Source organism: Anolis carolinensis, chromosome 4 (assembly GCF_035594765.1).
Source record: "Anolis carolinensis isolate JA03-04 chromosome 4, rAnoCar3.1.pri, whole genome shotgun sequence".
NCBI classification, from domain to species: Eukaryota; Metazoa; Chordata; class Lepidosauria; order Squamata; family Dactyloidae; genus Anolis; species Anolis carolinensis.
This window is the reverse complement of record NC_085844.1, coordinates 124,794,662-124,814,630: the sequence shown is the minus strand read 5'-3', so window position 1 is coordinate 124,814,630 and position 19,969 is coordinate 124,794,662. Positions and strand designations below refer to the sequence as shown.

At 40.9% G+C, this 19,969-nt stretch overlaps 1 protein-coding gene across 1 annotated transcript in view; it reads left to right on the top strand.

Annotated features, from left to right (window-relative positions):
- Window positions 1-2,722: 2,722 nt before the first annotated feature.
- xpr1 (xenotropic and polytropic retrovirus receptor 1) overlaps window positions 2,723-19,969 on the top strand; it is a 129,179-nt gene continuing 111,932 nt past the window's right edge. Inside the window, exon 1 of the mRNA XM_003219859.4 lies at window positions 2,723-3,106. Coding sequence (XP_003219907.1) covers window positions 3,038-3,106 — 69 coding nt within the window. The 5' untranslated portion in view covers window positions 2,723-3,037. The remainder of the gene's footprint in view (window positions 3,107-19,969) is intronic.

Here is a 19,969-nt window from a genome sequence, read left to right as displayed (position 1 = left end):
ATCAAAATTATTTTTAAAATATTGTACAAAATTGATTTCACTCTAAGTCAGGTGTATGGGTAAACTTCGGTTCTTCAAGTGTTTTGGACCAACTTTGACAATTCCTAACAGCCTGTAAGCTGGCTGGGATTTCTGGGAGTTGAAGTCCAATACAGCTTATTTAAATGCTGATTTGAAGAAAACTATATATATTGTGCCACCACCAGGTACAAAGGACAGGGATGATCTGTGTTTTTATGCAAGATCAGTAAAGGAAATCAAACAGTTCGAGAAGGGACTGGAAAAGCATTTCAAGTTGAGGAACTTGAGTCCTGCACAGTATTTTGTGAGGGATGAAAAAGGATGCTTCGTTTTGAGCCGGAAAGGAAAGATAATGCAAGTGATGGAGAAGACAGGAATGCAGGATTGCAAGGGAGTTCAATCAGCCATGATTTTGGGTTTCACTGGGGAAATGGAGACCTTGGAAGAAATTAAAAACAGAGTACTGCACAAAAGCATTATCGGTCAGTTATTGTATATTAGTAATTACACCAGGGCAGATATTTTGTTTGCGAGACATTTAGCAGTATTGAATGATTTATGTATTTTTAAATGTACTGTTTAAATGGGAAGTGTGTTATTTTCCAGTCAACACAAGGAGGGGTGTCATGGTTTGCAAAGGCACTGTGCTGTGTGTGTTAATTGGAAAACGAAGTACATGAAGTTGATTGGCTGAGCCTGCAAAGACCTGGGGATTGATTTGATACTGTTTCTGTTCTGCTGCTGCAGAACCTGTTTGGATAAGTTTTCAGTGCTGACTGAGTACTGCTTGTGAAGAAAGCAGTGTAGTCAGAGAGGCCTTGCTATTTTGAGGCCTGTTTGCTGCTGAGAAAAAAGGGAGAACCAGGACTGTATTCTTTTCTGAAGCAGATTTGTGGACCGGGAAAGGCTGTTTATGACTGTGGACTTCTGTAAGTGATCAGATGGACAATTGTAAATACTTTTGTTTTTGATCTCCTGGAATCAGTAAAGTTCCTGTATTTTTGTTCTGCAAACCTGAGTGGCATGCTATTGTTCTGTGTGTGACTCTGGATCATGGGCACATGTAAGTGCTTCCATTTATCATAATCAAGTTGCTACAGGATGGACACCAGTGGTAGTTTTTATAGATCAGGAATGGAGAATGTATGGCTCTTCAGATGCCAGGTTGAAACTACCATTAACCCAAGCAAGCAAAACTCTTTGCAAGGGATTATGAAGACCCCAAAAGGAGGGTTGCGCAACACCTGGTGAGCTTGTAAGAAGCAAATAAAGATTTCCCTATTCCCCAATAAAAGGCTCAACAAGTTTGAAACAAAGTCCACTGAGTTTAATCTGGTCCAGCTGGAGCAGGATGATGGTCTCAGTAAGTTGCAAAAGGAACCGGCATGCCATTACACAGAAAAATACCGAGAAAGGCTGTTTATGACTGTGGACTTCTGTAAGTGATCAGCGGGACCATTGTAAATACTACTGTTTTTGATCTCTTGGAATCAGTAAAGTTCCTGTATTTTTGTTCTGCAAACCTGAGTGGCATGTTATTGTTCTGCGGGTGACTCTGGATTGCGGGCACATGTAAGTGCTTCCATTTATCATCATCAATCTGTAACATTCTCCTCCCCCAATATCCGGGCTGTCCTCATGGCATTATGTCGGGAGGAGGGCGAGAGAAGCCATGACCGAGAATGTTCCAGAGGGCTCTCAGGTGCTGCATGCCTTCCTTGAGCCGTCCTCTTGGCATAAGGACAGGGCCGCTTGCACCGTCCTTATATCGGGAGGTGGGTCTTAGTTTGCCCATGACTGATCGTCGTTGTCTCACTCGTTCAGTCGTTTTCGACTCTTCGTGACCTCATGGACCAGTCCACGCCAGAGCTCCCTGTCGGCCGTCACCGTCCCCAGTTCCTTCAAGGTCGAGCCAGTCACTTCAAGGATACTGTCTATCCATCTCGCCCTTGGTCAGCCTCTCTTCCTTTTTCCTTCCATTTTCCCCAGCATCATGATCTTCTCCAAGCTTTCCTGTCTCCTCATGATGTGACCAAACTACTTCAACTTTGCCTCTAATATCCTTCCCTCCAGTGAGCAGCAGGGCATTATTTCCTGGAGGATGGACTGGTTGGATCTTCTTGCGGTCCAAGGCACTCTCACCATGACTGATATAAACATATTATATTCCAATGTGATAAGATCCTATAATTTGGTCTGAAAGGCTTTGCAAACGGATTCCAACGGAATACTGGCTGGATGGGGCAAACGTTACGTGACGTCATGTTCAATATCATTCTCAAACAGTCCCACAAACGAGTATTTCCTAATGTGATAAGGACCATAACTGATATGTAGTAGCAATAGAATGCAACCAAATTGGCCAAATTCTTCTTGGGTAAAAGGAGCCATTCTTTTGATGCTTGTGGGAGAGGACCCTCAGGTTGCCCCCTCCCCCCCACCCCGGGCCATTGCAGCAACAGAGAAGGGGGCGTGTCCTCGCAGCCTGGAGCTCGGCTCTGTTTTGAAGGGCCCACGCCGAGGGGGCGTGGCCTGGGGCGGACACCTGCGCGAGCTGGCCCCACCCCCTCCGCGCGCCTCCCTCCGAGAAGTGGGCGTGGCCAGCGGCGCCTTGGCTTTCGCTTCCCCCTGCGCCCTTTTCCCCCTCGCTCTCCGGGAGGCGGTTACTGTGGCGATGACGTCAAGGTGGGCTGGCGCGGGAGGGCGGGGCTAGCCGGAGGGGGAAAGGGAAGATGGCGGCAGGGGCGGCCGCTGGTTTTGCTGCTGCTGCTGCTGTCGGAGCGCCGGGGGACGCCGCGGGTCCGCACCGGGCGAAAGCGGCGGCGAAGGCGCTGAGGCGAGCCTGAGGAGGAAGGGAGGGAGGAAGAGGCGCGGTCCTGAGGGGCAGGGCGGGCCCATGTCCCCGTCCCTTGTCGCCACCGAGTGAAGGCGAGGCAGTGGCGGCTGAGGGGCCCGCGGAAGAGGAGGACGAGGAGAAGGAGAAAGAGGAGGACGAGGAGGAGAAGGCGGCGGCAAGATGAAGTTCGCCGAGCACCTCTCCGCGCACATCACCCCGGAGTGGCGGAAGCAGTACATCCAGTATGAGGTGCGCAGGGGCGGGCTGCGTGCATGCGTGCCCCCAATGGAAGTGTGTGTATGTCTGGGCGAAGGGGAGGCGGGAAGGCCAGCGACCGGGGAAGGCTATCATCAAGGCGGGATTCGTGAGGAGAACGGGGTTGTTGAGAAGAGGGCGCCCCCTTGGCCTCGGACGCATTCGGCCGCCTCGCGCCCTTCCCACCTCTGCGCTTTCTCCCCTCTCCCTCCCATCCCTTTTCTTCCTTCCTTCCTTGGGATGCGCTGCTTTTTGCCCTTCCTTACCTCCTTCCCTTCTCTATCCTTCCTTCAGTTCTGCTGCCTTTTTTCCCTTCCTTCCTTCCTTCCTTCCTTCCTTCCTTCCTTCCTTCCTTCCTTCCTTGGGATTTGTTGCTTTTTTGCCCATCCTATCCTTTCCTTCTTCCCTATCCTTCCTTCAGTTCTGTGGTCTTTTTGCCCTTCCCTCCTTCCTTCCTTCCTTCCTTGGGATCTGCTGCTTTTTTGCCCTTCCTTTCCTTCTTTCTTATCCTTCCTTCAGTTCTGCTGCCTTTTTGCCCTTCCTTCTCTCCCTTCCTTCCCTTTCCTTCCTTCCTTGGGATCTGCTGCCTTTTTGCCCATCCTTTCCATCCATTCTGCAGATCCATTGGGATCTGCTGCCTTTTTGCTTCTCGTTCCTTTCTTCCCCTTCTTTCTATCCTTCCTGTGCTGTTTTTTTGCCTTTCCTTTCCTCCTTCTTCCCTATCCTTCCTTCTGCTCTACTGCCTTTTTGCTTCTCCTTCCTTCCCTTTCCTTCCTTCCTTGGAATGAATGCGCTGCTTTTTTGCCCTTCCGTTCTTCCTTCCTTATTCCTTCAAGTTCTCCTGTAGCTCTTCTTTCCCCGTTTGTGTTCGCCTGTCCTCTCAAGGCCACACCTCTCTCCATTTCCCACTGGCAAACCTGCTCGGTGTGCGTCTGTTTACAGCCTTCTCTCCTTTGTTGAAGGGCACAAAGGGACGTCTCCTTAGTTGGATGGCTCTTTCCTTCAAGCCTACCTTTTCTCTGGACATCATTGTGGCCAAAGATGCAGAGAAAATGTAGGTGTGGAGCCCATATGTCAAAGCCAAGGCCCAGGGACTTAAGAGCTGTTGGAAGTTGTGATACAGGAGAGTCAGGAGACTGGGGTTTGAATTTAAATATAAGGCATATGGTTATCACAGAATCATAGAATATTAGAGGTGGAAGAGACCACATGGGCCATCTAGTCCAATCCCCTGCCATGCAGGAAAAACACAAACCTGATAATGATTGTGCTTTTCCTGATGATGATGATTATGTTTGGTACTGGAACATGGCCATACAGCCCAAAAAACTCACAGCAACCCATTACTATGTCTATTTATATCTTGATTTTTCTCTCCTTGCGGAGACTCAAAGCAGCTCACAACAAAAAACATTGCAATACTACTACAAACATACAAACGTACAAGTATTTAATCAATATTAAACATCATTAGACGATATCTGACTTTGACATGTCCTTGAGCCTTTCCACAACCTCACATCCAGAGTGTGGATAGCTTGCAATTCCCATTGTCCCCAATCTGCGTGGCGGATCATTTAAAAGGATGGGAGTTGTCATTCACTAACAACCCAAATTATTATTAGATTTATTTATACCCCGCTTTATCTCCCCAAAGGGGACTCAGAGCAGCTTGACATAAAAGCATTAGTATACAATTTAAAATGTACAAATATACAAATGTTAAAACAGAATTAAATACAAACAGCAATAAAAATTAACAGTTAAAATCTGTCAAAAACATATTCAGAGTTAAATTGGTTAAAAACTAAAGAGCACCCACCACTATGTAAAGAACAGGATAGCTGGTCCTCTATATCTGCTCAGTCTCTGTCAATGGATTCAGTGGCCCAAGAAAGAAGAATCTCTAATCCCCAAGAAAGAATGCAAGCATAAAGTCAATGTGGTCCTCAATGAAAACAAGTTTGACGCCCCTTCTTTAGGGCCCTTCCACACAGCCATATATCCCAGAATATCAAAGCAGATATCCATAATATCTGCTTTGAACTGGGTTATCTGAGTCCATACTGCCATATAATCAAGTTCAGTGTGGATTTTATACAGCTGTGTGGAAGTGGCCTTAGTGGTTACCTGTCAGGCTCTTAGGAAAGAAGCTAGGTGGCACCCTCTTCCACGGCTGCTGATACCATCCAGTTTTGACCCCTTCACAGTTATTAATTGTTCTAAGCAAACCCTTACCCCAGAGCTTGCCTTCAACTGTATTCTTATTTGCTTCCTGAATATTGAGGATTTGCATGTCTTGGTCCTGAGGCTATCCTTGTGGGCGTGGTGGCTGTGGAAACACTTCTATGAGAGACGTTGAGCATCTTGTCTCTCCTGAGCATTTCTTGCTGTTTAGTGGATTTGGCTTCAGTTTCCAAGTGTTACCATTCTTCAGCATACACCTTGTGTTTGATTTGTGTGTTATTTCCTGAAGCATTCTTTTCATTATGACATCATTTTCCGCTTCTCACATTGTAAACATATCACGATTTTCCAACAAGGAAACACAGGCATCTTTCGATAGTAGTCTTGTGAGAAAATACTCTCCTCTATTCCTGCCAGTACATACCTTCATCAGCAGTCTCTATCTGGACATGTTTATTATTATTTTGCATGTTGCTTATATTTGTGCTATAACAGTGGAAGGGTGTGTCTGTATGAAGCAATGGAACAACTACCCATTTCAAAGCCCTGAAGGCTGTGTTCAGGAGCAGGTTTACCTTTGTCTGTATGTAGATCTCTCTCGCTCTCCCCATTGGTTGTGGGGGTAGCGAGAAGGAACACATAGCTTTTTATGTTTCTGAAAACTGGTTTGTATGTTTGTGAAAGCTAGAGTTATGTGAGTTCCAGTTTGGTGTAGAATGCTGCTCCCCTTGAACTCCCAGCAAAGGGGTCTTGAAACTGAGTTTGCCTCCATCCTACTCTTGGAATGATGCATTCTTTGATGCACTGCTGATGATACAGCTACAACCCCAGGGTTTTTAAGGGTGCAAAAGGGGCCAAAATAATAAAAAACAGTGGTTCTTAACCTGTGTTGTGTTGGCCTACAACTCTCAGAAATCCAAGCCAGTTTACCAGTTGTTAGGATTTCTGGGAGTTGAAGGTCAAAACATCTGGGGACCCACAAGTTAAGAACCACTGGTCTAAAAGTACCAGTATTTAGATGGGAAACTGCCAATGAATACCATATAGTATGGTTGCCTGTTGATTTATGATGATCCCATGACTTTTATAGGGTTTTCTGAGGCAAGGAATCTTTAGATGCAAGTTCCTTCCTCAGAAATATAGCCTACAACACTTGGTATTCATTGGTGATCTCTCATCCTCGTAGTATCCAAGACAGACCCTGTTTAGCTTCCAAGATCAGACAAAGTGACTGTGAGAGCTGTTCATCAGTGGAACTCTCTGCCCCAGAGTGTGGTTGAGCCTTCTTTGGAGGATTTTAAACAGAGGCTGCATGGCCATCTGTCGAGGGTGCTTTGAATGAGATTTTCCTGCTTCTTTGCAGGGGGTTGAACTGAGTGGCCCACAAGGTCTCTTCCAACTCTATGACTATGATTCTAAGGTTTGATACCTTTGGGGGATTTAAGCTGGCTAGGAATATCTTAATTTCTTTGTAAGTGGGAAATAAGAACAACAACTGATGTTTGGCTAGAATATCTCTCTTCACAGGGGAAGAGTTTGGGTAGCAGGAAACTTTACAGTTGAAGTTTTTCTTAAAAATAAAGAAACCACAATTTCTTATTTTATGATAAACTCTGGATGGGGAAAAGGTAATATGTGGACTGTAATATCTCCTCATTTTTAGTTAGTCTTTCAGATGATTTTAATGAGTAGTTTTGCCTAATAAAGTAATAGTTTTTTAACACCACAGTCATATTTCTGTGTGCTGCAGATTTATGTGCAAACTAGTGGGCACTGAATCACCTATCTCAGCATAGTTCTTTCTTTAAAAAGTAATAACAAAACATGGAAGAAATATGCAAATATTTAAATGTTAAGAATGAGATATTGGCATATTTGAGTTTTTTATTAATAGCACAAACATCACGTGGCATCGTTTTTGTTCTAGATTGCTATTTTGTCAGTATCTTTGGATTTTTGATGCTGACAGATTTGTTGACAGTATTGGGGTGTGTGTGTGTGTGTGTGGAGGGTTTAGTTTCAAAGTCCTGTTTAGATATTTGGACAATGGTTTTTACACAAATCCTATTTTATTATTTAATATGCCATCTTTTTTCATCGTGGGATTTTAAGGCAATTAAATATTAAAACATAGTAAAAGGTAAAGGTCGTGTCCAGCTGTGGGGGTTGGTGCTCATTTCAAGCCGAAGAGCCAGCGTTGTCCGTAGACACCTCCAAGGTCATGTGGCCGGCATGACTTCATGGAACTCTGTTACCTTCCCGCTGGAGCGGTATCTATTTATCTACTCACATTTGCATGTTTTTGAACTGCTAGGTTGGCAGAAGCTGGAGCTTACAGTGGGCACTCACTCCGCTCCCCGGATTTGAACCTGGGACCTTTTAGTCTGCAAATTCAGTAGCTCAGTGCTTTAACACGCTGAGCCAACGGAGGCTCATATTAAAACATATTGAAGATAAATTATGCATTAATTTGTACCATATTCACTGTAATACATGTCAGTTAAGTACAGAACTTGAACAAAATTCTAGTGTCATTATACTTTTTTGATAGATATATATACCTAGCTAAGGGAAAAGAGAGTGAAATTCTGTCTGTAATTGCTTTTGTAATGGCAGAGCAACTGTGTTTCTTTTACTTAATTTTGGCTAAGCTGACATAATCATTTAGCATTATTTAGGCTGCCCAGGCCTAATGGGAGTTTAAACTGGAAACTCTCTGGAGAGCCATAGTTGCACATTCTTGCTTTCTGGTCTTTGTCCAAGATGATAAGTTTCTCTTACCTAGACAAAAGAAACTAAACATTGAATTTGACATAGGCTCATAGAATTGGAAGAGACCGCGAGGACCATCCATTCCAACCCCCTGCCATGCAGGGGCACACAATCAAAGCAGTTCTTACTGTCAGGACATTACTCCTAATTTTTAGGGATATCTCTTCCTGCTCCATGTCCTGGTCTCCAGAGCAGCAGAAAATAAACCTTCCCCCTCCTCAATGTGACATCCTTTCACATATTTAAACATGGCTGTGCCCTCCTCAGCCTTTATTTCTCTAAGCTAAACTTACCCAGTTCCCCAAGCTGCTCCTCATAGGACTTGGCTTCCAGACCTTTGATCATTTTAGTTGCCATTCTCTGGACGCGTTCCAGGTTGTAGGTTTCCTATTCATGTCTCCCAGAATATCAGCAACATGCTTAATTTATAGAAAGACTCTTAGGGGGAATCCAGGTTCAAATAAGTAATTCACCATAACCTTTTCAAAGTGACTTTTAAAAAGCTATTTTACACCACAGGGCAGTTTTTTTTTTAAAAAAAGTATATTTGAATTATTTATCCTGCTGGGTGCAACATCTGATTGTTCAGCAACTTCTTATTGTTTTTGCTGGTAATTGTCAAATTTCAGCTTTGACTTATGGCAGTCCTATGAAAGAAAGAACTTTAGTATATCCTATTGTTAACACCCTTACGAAATCCTGCAAAATTAGGACTGTAGCTTCCTTAATGGAGTTAGTGCATCTGTAATGTAGTCTTCCTCTTTTCCTAATACCTTCCATTTTGCTAGTGTTGTTTTTTTATTAGTTTCCTTATCTCATCATATGTCTAATGGAAGTGTCAGTTTAGTAGGGCTTGCTCCCATGGAAGGTTCAGACTTGCTTTGTTCTCAGACCTATTTATTTGGGGTTTTTTTAAGCAGTCCAGGGATCTATAGAACTTCAGTACATGTACTGAATTTCAAATTAATTTCTTCCTGTCGTCTTTTACCACTGTACATTGAAATCAGAAATACTATGGTATGAATGATCTGGACTTTCATATCCAACAAAAGTATATACAGTATACTTAAGGATCTTATCTAATTCCTTCTAACTGCCTTTCCTAGCTTTTTTTAAAAAAAGTTTTGATGAATAATTGAGCCAGGGTATAATTTAAATAATTTCATACAGAAATATCCTATCAAAGTTAGGTAAATTGTCTGTAGTCATTGTATTTGTTTTCTTAATGTTCAACTATAACCTGACTGTTACATTTTCTTCTCGTTATTTTGATGAATAGTCACTCTCAAGTCTTTACTGTTTATCTGCTACTAGTATGATGTTATGAGAGTCAACAGGTGGTTTGGGTGTTGGACTAGGTCACTGTTGAACTAGGACATGGGTGTTGGACTAGGGCACTGTTCTTATTCCTCTTGGCCATAGACACCCACTGGGTGGCCTTGGGCACGTCACACTCAGCCTCAGAGAGTGAAAATTACAAACACCTCTAAACAAATCTTGCAATTTTTTTTACACAAGATAGGTTAACTTTGGGGTTGCCATACGTTGGAAATAACTGGATAGAATGCAGCAATCTTTACCGTCTTTTTGCTTCATTCATTATTTTCATTGTTTTATTAATTATAGTTTATGAACAATATATTTACTCTCTTATATTACGTATACTGAATTATTGTTATGCTGTTCTACCTGCCTTTTCCATTTAATATCTTTAGTTCCTTGTCCCAGTCTTAAATTTATTTATTTATTTAGTTACTATACTTCTATCTGCTCTTTCTCACCCTGAGTGAGACTCAGAGCGACTCACAAACTGGCAAAATCCTATGCCACAATATACATACAAAAAGCAATATATGATATAATTAACTAAAATCAAGAGACATATAAATACAAATTAAACCATTAAACATTATACAGTATATGTAAACATCATAAAAACATATTGAACATTGCACCAATCCCATAGTCATTATTTAGCTCAGTGATTCCCAAAGTGGGCGCTACCGCCCCCGGTGGGCGCTGCAGCAATCCAAGGGAAATGGTGATGGTCACAGGTACATATATCTTTGTTTAATTGCTAATAAAAATTAAAAAAATAATAATATTTTTTCTGGAAAGGGGGCGGTAGGCCAAATAAGTTTGGGAACTACTGATTTAGCTGCTTCATTTATGTCGTGATAAGGTGTTATATAAGACGCTATACTGTAATTCAGTCACTTGCCAAATACCTGCTCACACAACCAGGTTTTAAGTTTTATCCTGAACACCAGTAGGGAGAGGGGGTCGATCCGATCTCACTAGGGAGGACTTTCCACAGCCAAGGGGCCACCATCGAGAAAGCCCTGTCTCTCGTCCCCACCAGTCGCACCTGCGAAGGGTTGTTTTGGTAGTTTTAATTTTAACTATGTTTTCTTCTTTCTGCTCAATATTGTTTCAGTTTCCCTGTACAATTCAGTTCAAACATCTTTTGCTAATTCAAAAGCATTTTCGTGTCCTGGTGTTTTCTTTCTTAATCTCATTTTATTATATCTCATCCCTTACATTCAATTGGCTTTTGGAAATTTTCATGCGCAAAATTCTATCACATCTCAAACATACCCCCCTTTCACATGTTATTTGCCAGTTTAGGAATGTTCTGAGATAGTTTTTGGGACTGTGAAATAACCACAATGAAATTATCAATCTGCTTCCTAATGAACATGTTCTCCTTACTTATTCCTACTCCCATTCTGCATTTTTATGTAAATCTTGGGAAAGGATATTTATGACATCATTTCATTCTGAACTGCTTTCGGCACTATTCTGTTTTTTGATTTAATATGTTGCTTAATCCCAAATCCTGGAGAACTAAAACATTTAGCCTATATTTTAGGAACTTTCAGTTGATTTTGTATTTTAAAAAAGTATAACTCTTTTGAAATTCATTTCAGACAATCATAATTGGGAAACAAGGCCCTCTGAGAGCATTAACATTATTTGAATCAATCTGTAATGATAAATCAACCTAAAAGACAAATATCAAATTATATTGGATAATTCAGGAAGAAAATTTTTGAACACTAAATGGATTAAAATTGGAATGGGAATCAGACATAGGATTTAAAATAGAAGAGAAACAATGGGACTTAATCTGAAAAACTCAAGTGTATAAATCAATTTCTGCACAACTGAGAGAAAACAACTTTGAAAATGTTTCATAGATGGTACTACTATCCACTTAAACTACATAGAATCAAGAATAGTACTCCTAAACTATGTTGGAGAAAGTATGGAGAAATGGGACTGGAACCACATGTGGCTACTGTGCCTCATACTACAAAGATTTTGTGATGAAGTTCTAGCATGGATAAACAAAATAGTGGGGGGGGGATACGCTTTAAGGGAATGTTACTACTGATCTCTATATTTGAAAATGAGAATAGGAATTTGGTAAATAAAAATCTTATATCATTCTTGTGTGCTGCAAAGCTTGTAATAGTCAGAATATGGGGAAAAAACTAAAGAATTCATCAATAAAGAATTGGCTAAATATGATATGGGGTATTATGATATTGGAAAAGTTAACTTATACATCAAGATTAGCAAAAGGAGAAACAAAATATCTGTTTGAAAATACATGGAAACCATTCGTTATATACATGTCCAAAATAATAGTGAATTTAAATCACCGAATTACCAAGAAAAATTATGGATGAACATTTAGAAAAACATACCACAAGAACTACATGTAATGGTTAAAATTAGAATAACGAAAAGTAAGATAACTAACAGAGTTCAATTTGTATAGAGTTATTTGTATGATGGCAGGGTGGGGAAACATAGACTGAGAATAATCAATGTAACAAAGCATACATACATACAGTAGAGTCTCACTTATCCAACATTCGTTTATCCAACGTTCTGGATTATCCAATGCATTTTTGTAGTCAATGTTTTCAATACATCGTGATATTTTGGTGCTAAATTCGTAAATACAGTAATTACTACGTAGCATTACTGCATATTGAACTACTTTTAGTGTCAAATTTGTTGTATAACATGATTTTTGGTGCTTAATTTGTAAAATCATAACGTAATTTGGTGTTTAATAGGCTTCTCCTTATTCTCTCCTTATTATCCAACATATTCACTTATCCAACGTTCTGCCGGCCCGTTTATGTTGGATAAGTGAGACTCTACTGTATATATATACTAGCGGTACCTGGCCACGCGTTACTGTGGCCTAGTCTGTTTAAATGGGAAAGAAAGGATAGTGAAAGAGCAGGTTTCAGATATATGTGATTTCACAATGCTTGTGGGTAGGCAATATTTGTAGTTGTTCCATTGTCTGTGCAGATATAGAGATTGTCTGGTTTGGCGGGTCTGGAATATAGATGGATGGATGGATGTTGATCTTTTTTTTTCTCTGCCCTCCCCTTGGGGAGAATGACAGGGGGCGTGGCTTCCTTATGTGCCACACCCTCATGTTATTTTCCTGTTGGAAGAGGGCAAAGGCCCCTCCCAAGGAGCGACCCCAGTGCTCCCTCCTCCAGTGGGTGGGGTCATGTAAATGGAAAGAGAAAGGAAAACTGGGATGTGCTTGCTGTAACCTGCAATGTCCTTGGAGAGAATGACTTGGTGGCTCCTCAGCACTGGGAACTATAGCCTGTTTGTAGAGGTCGAAGGCTGTCTGAGTGAACGGACACCTGTGCCACTTACACACATACAGATTTTCACTGTTATTATGTGTGTGTGTGTGTGTGTGTGTGTGTGTGTATGTATGTGTGTATATATATATAGAGAGAGGGGGGTAAGGTTCATTTAGGGTTCTATCATAAAATCATGGAAAAAGGCTTTTTAAGCTGCCAGAAATGTTTTTGCAGGACATCCTGCAGCACATTATATTATTACTTTATAATTATAGTTTATTGCATTTTTTTAGTGTCAGGAGCGATTTGAGAAACTGCAAGTTGCTTCTGGTGAGAGATAATTGCTTGTCTGCAAGGATGTTGCCCAGGGGATGCCCGGATGTTTTACCATCCTATGGGAGGCTTCTCTTTATATATCTTAGGAAGGTCCAGGGTAGGAAGAAGAACTCTTTTCTGCTTGAGCCAAGTGTGAATATTGTAGTTGGCCAGCTTGATTAGCATTGAATAGCTTTGTAGCTTCAAAGCCTGGCTTCTTCCTGCCTGGAGGAATCCTTTCTTGGGAGGTGTTAGCTGGCCCTGATTGTTTCATGTCTGGAATTCCTCTATTTTCTGAGTGGTGTTCTTTATTTACTGTCCTGATTTTAGAGTTTTTTTAAATACTGGTAGCCAGATTTTTAGTAATAGGGAGGAGGAGGCACTGGGGTCACTCCCTAGCAGGGGCCTATGGCCTCTTCCAGCAGAAAAATAACAGGGGGCATGGCTAACGAGAAAGGCACGCCCCCGTCATTCTCCCCAAGGGGAGGGCAGAGAAAGAAAGAGATCTATATCTATCTATCTATCTATCTATCTATCTATCTATCTATCTATATTTACACTCAGAGGCAATCTTTAGAATTCTACGGTTTACATCAGGACACGGATTGCTTATCACATGGACAGTTCCATGTTCCAGAGTTGCCAAATCAGACAATCTCCATGTCTGTCCAGACAATGGAACCACCACGAATATTGCCTACCCACAAGCATTGTGAAATCACATATATCTGAAACCAATTCTTTTTCTATCCTTTGTTTCCCATTGAACCAGACTGGACCACAGCAATGCGTGGCCAGGTACAGCTAATATATATTATTAATAGTCATCCTTATAATCATCATCCTTCAATATAGAGCCCTTCCAGACTCCAATTTTCTAGTCATAATTATGGTAAAAAGCAATAGTTATACCTGCCTAATTAATGTCAGTAGATAATTCTTCTAATTAAGAAACCCAAATCCTAAAACTGAATGGATTCTATCAATTGGGAAATTTGTTTGGATTTCATAAATCATTTTCAGTAACAAATCATTTTCAGGAACATGCTCATCTGTCTTTCAGTGTTAGGTCTAGAACGAAAATATTGAGCCACTTATGGTCCTTAAGAATGAAAAAAAACAAGGGGCAGAATACTAATAACAAAATCAGCATATTAGCATATAGAATCTTGCAACTATAACTTTCCATACCACCGCTGCAAAGAAAGTTCTAGTTACAGTTTTTGCTGCTACATTCATTGTTGCCTATTTATTGTCCATCCTGGACTTATAAGGGATGCCCTTCTGATGTGAGCTGGAGGAAAGGTGTTCATTATCATTTATAGTCATATCTCTACTCTTATAGGTTGAAATATTACTAAACATTATCATGGGTTATAAAATGCTACACCTCTCTTAGCAATGGCAACACACAAAGTGCAAAAAATCAATGATTTTTTTGGAGTCTCTTGTCTCTGATAGCTTGGTGAACATTAAATTTCCCGATATCCTGAATCCCCATGTGTTAATAAGTATAGTATCTTTCCCTGCATGTTGCCCCCTTTTCAAGAAGTGTGATTTCCCGGCTTATCTCCTCCCCAATTTACTTATATAATCATGTGTAAGTGTAGACATTTTAATTAAAAATTATCCCAAAAACCTGGGTCAAAGTGAGTACTATTCCTTGCATTTTATCAAGAAAGAAGCCATCCCTTTCTTCAAATAGATTAGTGAAAGGCAATAACTTAGTTCATGCCAGGAAAACTTTAAAAAAGCATTAACCCTTTATTTTCTCTGCTGCACTTCTTTAATGCTAGGATGGGGAAATGATAGCATTAGCCAGGATTGGCTGCCCCCCTAATGTGACACTGGTGCTTTTCTCTCTCTCTGGAATGAACCTTGACTTATTCATGAGCCATATAAAAATCCATAATTTTGGCTCTAGAACCTGCCCTCAACTTAGACATGAAGTTAATTTTTATATGAATATACACATTAAGTGTAATGTTTAGTCCCTTTTTTATTTGCACTCCATCCTGAGGAAACTTGTGAGTCTGGCATCCTTTGGCTTGTATTTCTTGATAATCAACTTAATTTTTAGGCATTCTTAATGCAGCTTTGTACAAAGATTTTAGCAATGGCTCAAATATAGCATGTTACCGTGTTTGCATAATTTACATTGTACCTTCTTGAAGAGTTAATCTTTCTGATACATTTTGGCAAGAATGGTTGGGTTGGCATAGCACTGGGATGGAACGCTACAGCAGTGGGTGGGGGTATCATCAAATGGTGAGGAACAAGGATTACAGCCAATCTGCTTTCTTGGCAATACAATTTCCTATTTAGCAACCTTCCTCTTCTGCCAGTTTTGTGTTATATTAGAAGATAATACTCGTGTTCTTGGATATGATGATTAATGACTACCTAATTTTTTATAAACCATATTTGTTGTTGGCTGTTTAGGCATGATATGCTGTATCTTACATGAAATGATATACTTTTGCAAGTGACAACTGTAATGCATGTGCTCTGTACTATGGATTGATCAAATTAATGTCCTTGTTTTAAAAGAATCAACTCCATATGGTTTCCAACCTTTGGTCTTCCAGTTTTTTTTGGATTTCCACTCCCAGAAATCCCAGTCATTTTATAAGCTGTTAGGAATTGTGGGAGCTGAAGTCCAAAATACCTAGAGGACCAAAGATTGGGAATCACTAGTTTATATGGTAAATTATTTAAAAGATTTCCAGGAATGCCTTTAAGGACATTAAAAATGGCATATGCACTTCTCTGATATAAGAATGTGTAAAGCTACAACAAAGCTTAAATACATTAAATTATCTCTTAATGAAAATAAACAGTATAAATTTGTTCTAGAAATAGTTATTAGTTGAAAATCTTTGTATTCAAGCCATTCCAATTTGGAAGGAAGATTTATACATATTATTTAGAACTATTTATTAAGTTTAAACTTAAATTGTTGAATAAAATGCTTCAGTTTATTGGAATTAATAGCAAACCTCGCACCCATAGAAACCATTTTGGGCATCATGGCTTAAAAACAGGGCAATTTGTCAAATTATTATTGCAGTTTATTGTATTCACTATTGTATTCACTAACCATTTTCAATTAATATCGAGCAGTTATGGTGGGTTACTTTTCATTATTTTTTCCTGAAAAATTGAAACATTGGCCTCTGTTGGTTTAACAATAAAGATTGGGAATGTTGAAGATTAAAATGAGCTTCGCACCTCCTCCACTGGAATCCTTTAGTTTTTGTTAAAACAGTCACTATTGAAATAAAAACAAAGAAAATTACCACTCTGACAGTTTTAAGCAAGGAACATAAAACATTATTTCTAGAAGATAGTAGATGAGTGTGATTTTACTATGAGCAGTGTAAATGTAGTGCTAGTTGGATTTCAGCAGTGTGAATTACTCTTAAAAGGTGTTTTTCTTTTCTTTTTTCTTTTCCTTTCTCCATTTTAAAGTTATTTACACAAAATTTCAATAAAATATTTTTAAAAGGTGTGAAGCTAGTGGTGTGAAAAATCCTGTTATGCTATAAACAGTAATTCCATCTCTAGTGTTTTGCCATTTTATTTTTTATGTAGTATGTCTAATTTACTAAAAAGCAATAGGAAAGCAAAGCGTTGTTGACATTTGTACTGTTTGATATAACAGGTATACAAGAAAGGAATCAAGGTGTGGAATCCTGATTATGCCTTAGCTTACTCTTTATATAACTGTCAGGACCCAGGCTGCAGAGCACCAATAACCATGCGCAGAGACCAGAATCTATCTAATATCTTTATTAAAGGAATATATAAAGTCAATAAAAACAAGTGAAGAATAAAGTTCAGAAATAGACCTTTCAGGAAAGGTCAAATATAGTCCAGGAAAATAATGTCCAAAAGGTGATATTAAGGTCCAAAGTTATAATCCAATAACCGAAACACACACTTTGCCGAGCAAAGTGTGGGGAAATGACAAGGTCTTTTAGTCCATTGGAGCTTGACAACAAGGCTGGAAAACAAACTAGATTCTTGGCAAACAAGACTTGATACGAGGCAACTAGAAGCAAGAACAAGGTCCGTGGCGAGGTCCGGGGAACAAGGCAGGCTTGGAACTTGGTCTTGGAAACAAGGAACTGGAGTTGCATAGTCCACACACGATCTCACTCCTCAAGCTGACGAGTTGACTCCGCAAGGTTTCCTTCGCGGCAAAACACCTAAATAGGGTCTCGTTTCCCGCCGAAAGAACACTTTCCCTGGAGAACTAAAAGTGAAACCCAACTCTGTCCAGATGCATGACTCCTTAGAATTTCCCAAGGGAAGCAGACCTAATCAGCTAATTGTTTGGCTGCGATTCTGGTGCTCCGGCGATTCGCCTCCCTAGTTCCTCTATCTCTATTATAATTGTCCCTACGAGAAAACGGGGGAGAATTCTGCCCAAGGCTTGTTTGGCTGACTTCTTGAGGGCAAACATCCTCCAGGTGCAGGGGCTCCGATTCTGGCTGAACCGGTGGAAATCCCATGTTTTCCTCCTCATCTGCCACAATAGTACTAGGAACGGGACTACAAGGCCCATGAGACATCACAATAACACAGCACTGTTGCTTAAATACAAATTTACTGGGAAACAGCTGAGATGGAGACCAGCAAGCACTACCTGTGGTAACAAGGGGCACAATTTGTCTTTAACTGAAAAACCCTTTGTGGCTGGACTTTTCAAGAGCTGTTTGCGTTCTTCTCTTCCACTGTCTTCAATTATTTATTGACCAAAAAAAGCCCAAGTCCTTTCAGAATTGCTATCTACATTGTAAAACTTCAAACTTCTGTAAAGTTGTTTCTTCATTGTGGTCCCTGTAAAATTGCAGATATGGTCATTATTGTGCCTGCGCAGATAGTTCGGAATCTTCTAGAAATCGTTTAGACACTTTTAGGTGGTAGCCACACCCACTCTCTCCATAGAGTATATAGCCAGTGGGAGGAGCTACTGCCTCAGTTCCTTTAGTCCTCCGCTCTCACAGGAGCTATGGAATCTTCTCTTATTTTTTACTAGCTTTTCCTTTTTGTATATTGAACTATTTTTATCAGACTTTACTTGGACAGTTTTTTTTTTACTTTGGTGTACTAGACTACCCTTCTCTCTGACATAATCTGGTAATGTCTTCCATGACATTTTTCAAGCAGTGGGCTTTATGAGGGGAAAACTGCCTGACAGATGGGCATGCTATGTGCCTGCTGTGCCTGGGGGAAGGCCCAATGGCCTGTCTTTTCTCCAACCCTTAGGCATACAACTACCACAAATTGCCTTTTTTATGAACAGGCCCTCCTCATTCCTGCCATTTTTGAGAAACTGTCCTCATCTGAGCCCTCTGCTCTCATGGGAAATGTTGCATCTGAAGGGCCCACCTTACCTTCTAGTGTGCTTGTGTTTCTGAACAGCCAGGCAGCCTCAATCAGGCTCAAGGCTAAGAGCATCTAATGCACTGGGAAAGGTCTTTGAGTGGGCCAAGCAACCAGAGGGGCCTAAACGATAGATGAGTAAGGCTGCAGCCTTCAAATGCCTCAGTGCTGCCCCTGGTGGCTGCTCCTGTTGCGGCTAAGGTGCACTCTCTTCCATATTTACTGGAGGAAATGCGAGCGTGAAGGCACATATTCTTTCCAGGCTGCCCTTGATACACAGAACACCCCGGTGCTGTCCTTGGCCACGCACTCTCCAGCACAGACTCTGCCAGGACATCTGCCTTCCCCCTATGGGGGGAGGACCAGGCCTTGTTAAATAAGGGTAGCGATCGGCCTCCTGTATTTTTTAGTGTTCTTCCATTGTCTTTGCTTCCGTTACTATATATACACAGAACAGCAGGATTCAGGAAACCTCCTGGACTGTTTAAAGTAATGGGAGGACGCCAGCGGCCTCCTGGTGTCTCTGCAATGGTAGTCTTCCTGAATCATCTCGGTGATTTGTCTGGCTTACCGGTTGACCAGTCGCATTTTACTTGGGCAGGTTGGGGATCACTCAACTAGATCTGTGACCCCCCCATGGCCTTTTTGAGGGGTGTTCTTCTGAAAAATGTCTGTTGGATGAAGGCTTGGTCTATTTTGCTCAATTTTGTCACACACGACTGGGATGATGCCTGCTCTTGTAAGGTGCAACCTTTGGTAGGGCATTCCTTTTCTCTTTGGTGGCATGACCCCCACCAGCCTAGGTTAGTAGCTTGCAAGTCTACCATATGTGCGATTTCCCAGGGACTATGATGGAGAAGTTATGGTTGCTTACCTGTAACCGTGTTTCTCTGAGTGGTCACCTGTGAAATTTGCACATCCCTGCCCATTCTCCCCACTGTTGACATCCCTTAGTCCTTCATGCTGCTACGGTGGAGGAACTGAGGCAGTAGCCCCTCCCACTCCTGGCTATATACTCTATGGGGAGGGTGGGCAGGGCTATCGCCCAAAATTTCTAGAAGATTCTGAACTGTGTGCAGGCGCAAGTTTTACCATATGTGCAAAGAAGTGAAGGTACAACTAGTATAGCCAACCAGGTTGCTTGGGAGAACCAAGAAGCTTTTTCCTTTTACTCTCACTATAAAATTAATTGCTCCAATGAGTCTTGTTGTGTTAGAGGGTTGCAAGTAGTTGTGTTAAATATTCTTTCTTTGATATTTAACTTTATGAAACAAAGTTATACATCTGCAATCAAGAATTCACCTGAATTCATAAACCATAGTTCCAACAAATAGGCTTGCGAATTGTCAACTGAATTAATCTTTGTTGTAACTCTTGAGAACATACTCCAGGAAATAACACATTTGAACATAGACCTAAATCCTAACTATAGTGGATCCTTAAAATCTAGAGTATCTTGGAACATCAAGACTTATTTTAGTTCTGTTGTTTAGTGAATTTACTTTCATTGGGACTAACAATTGGATTTAGGCCTTAATCTTTTCAAAAGTACACTATTGTGGTG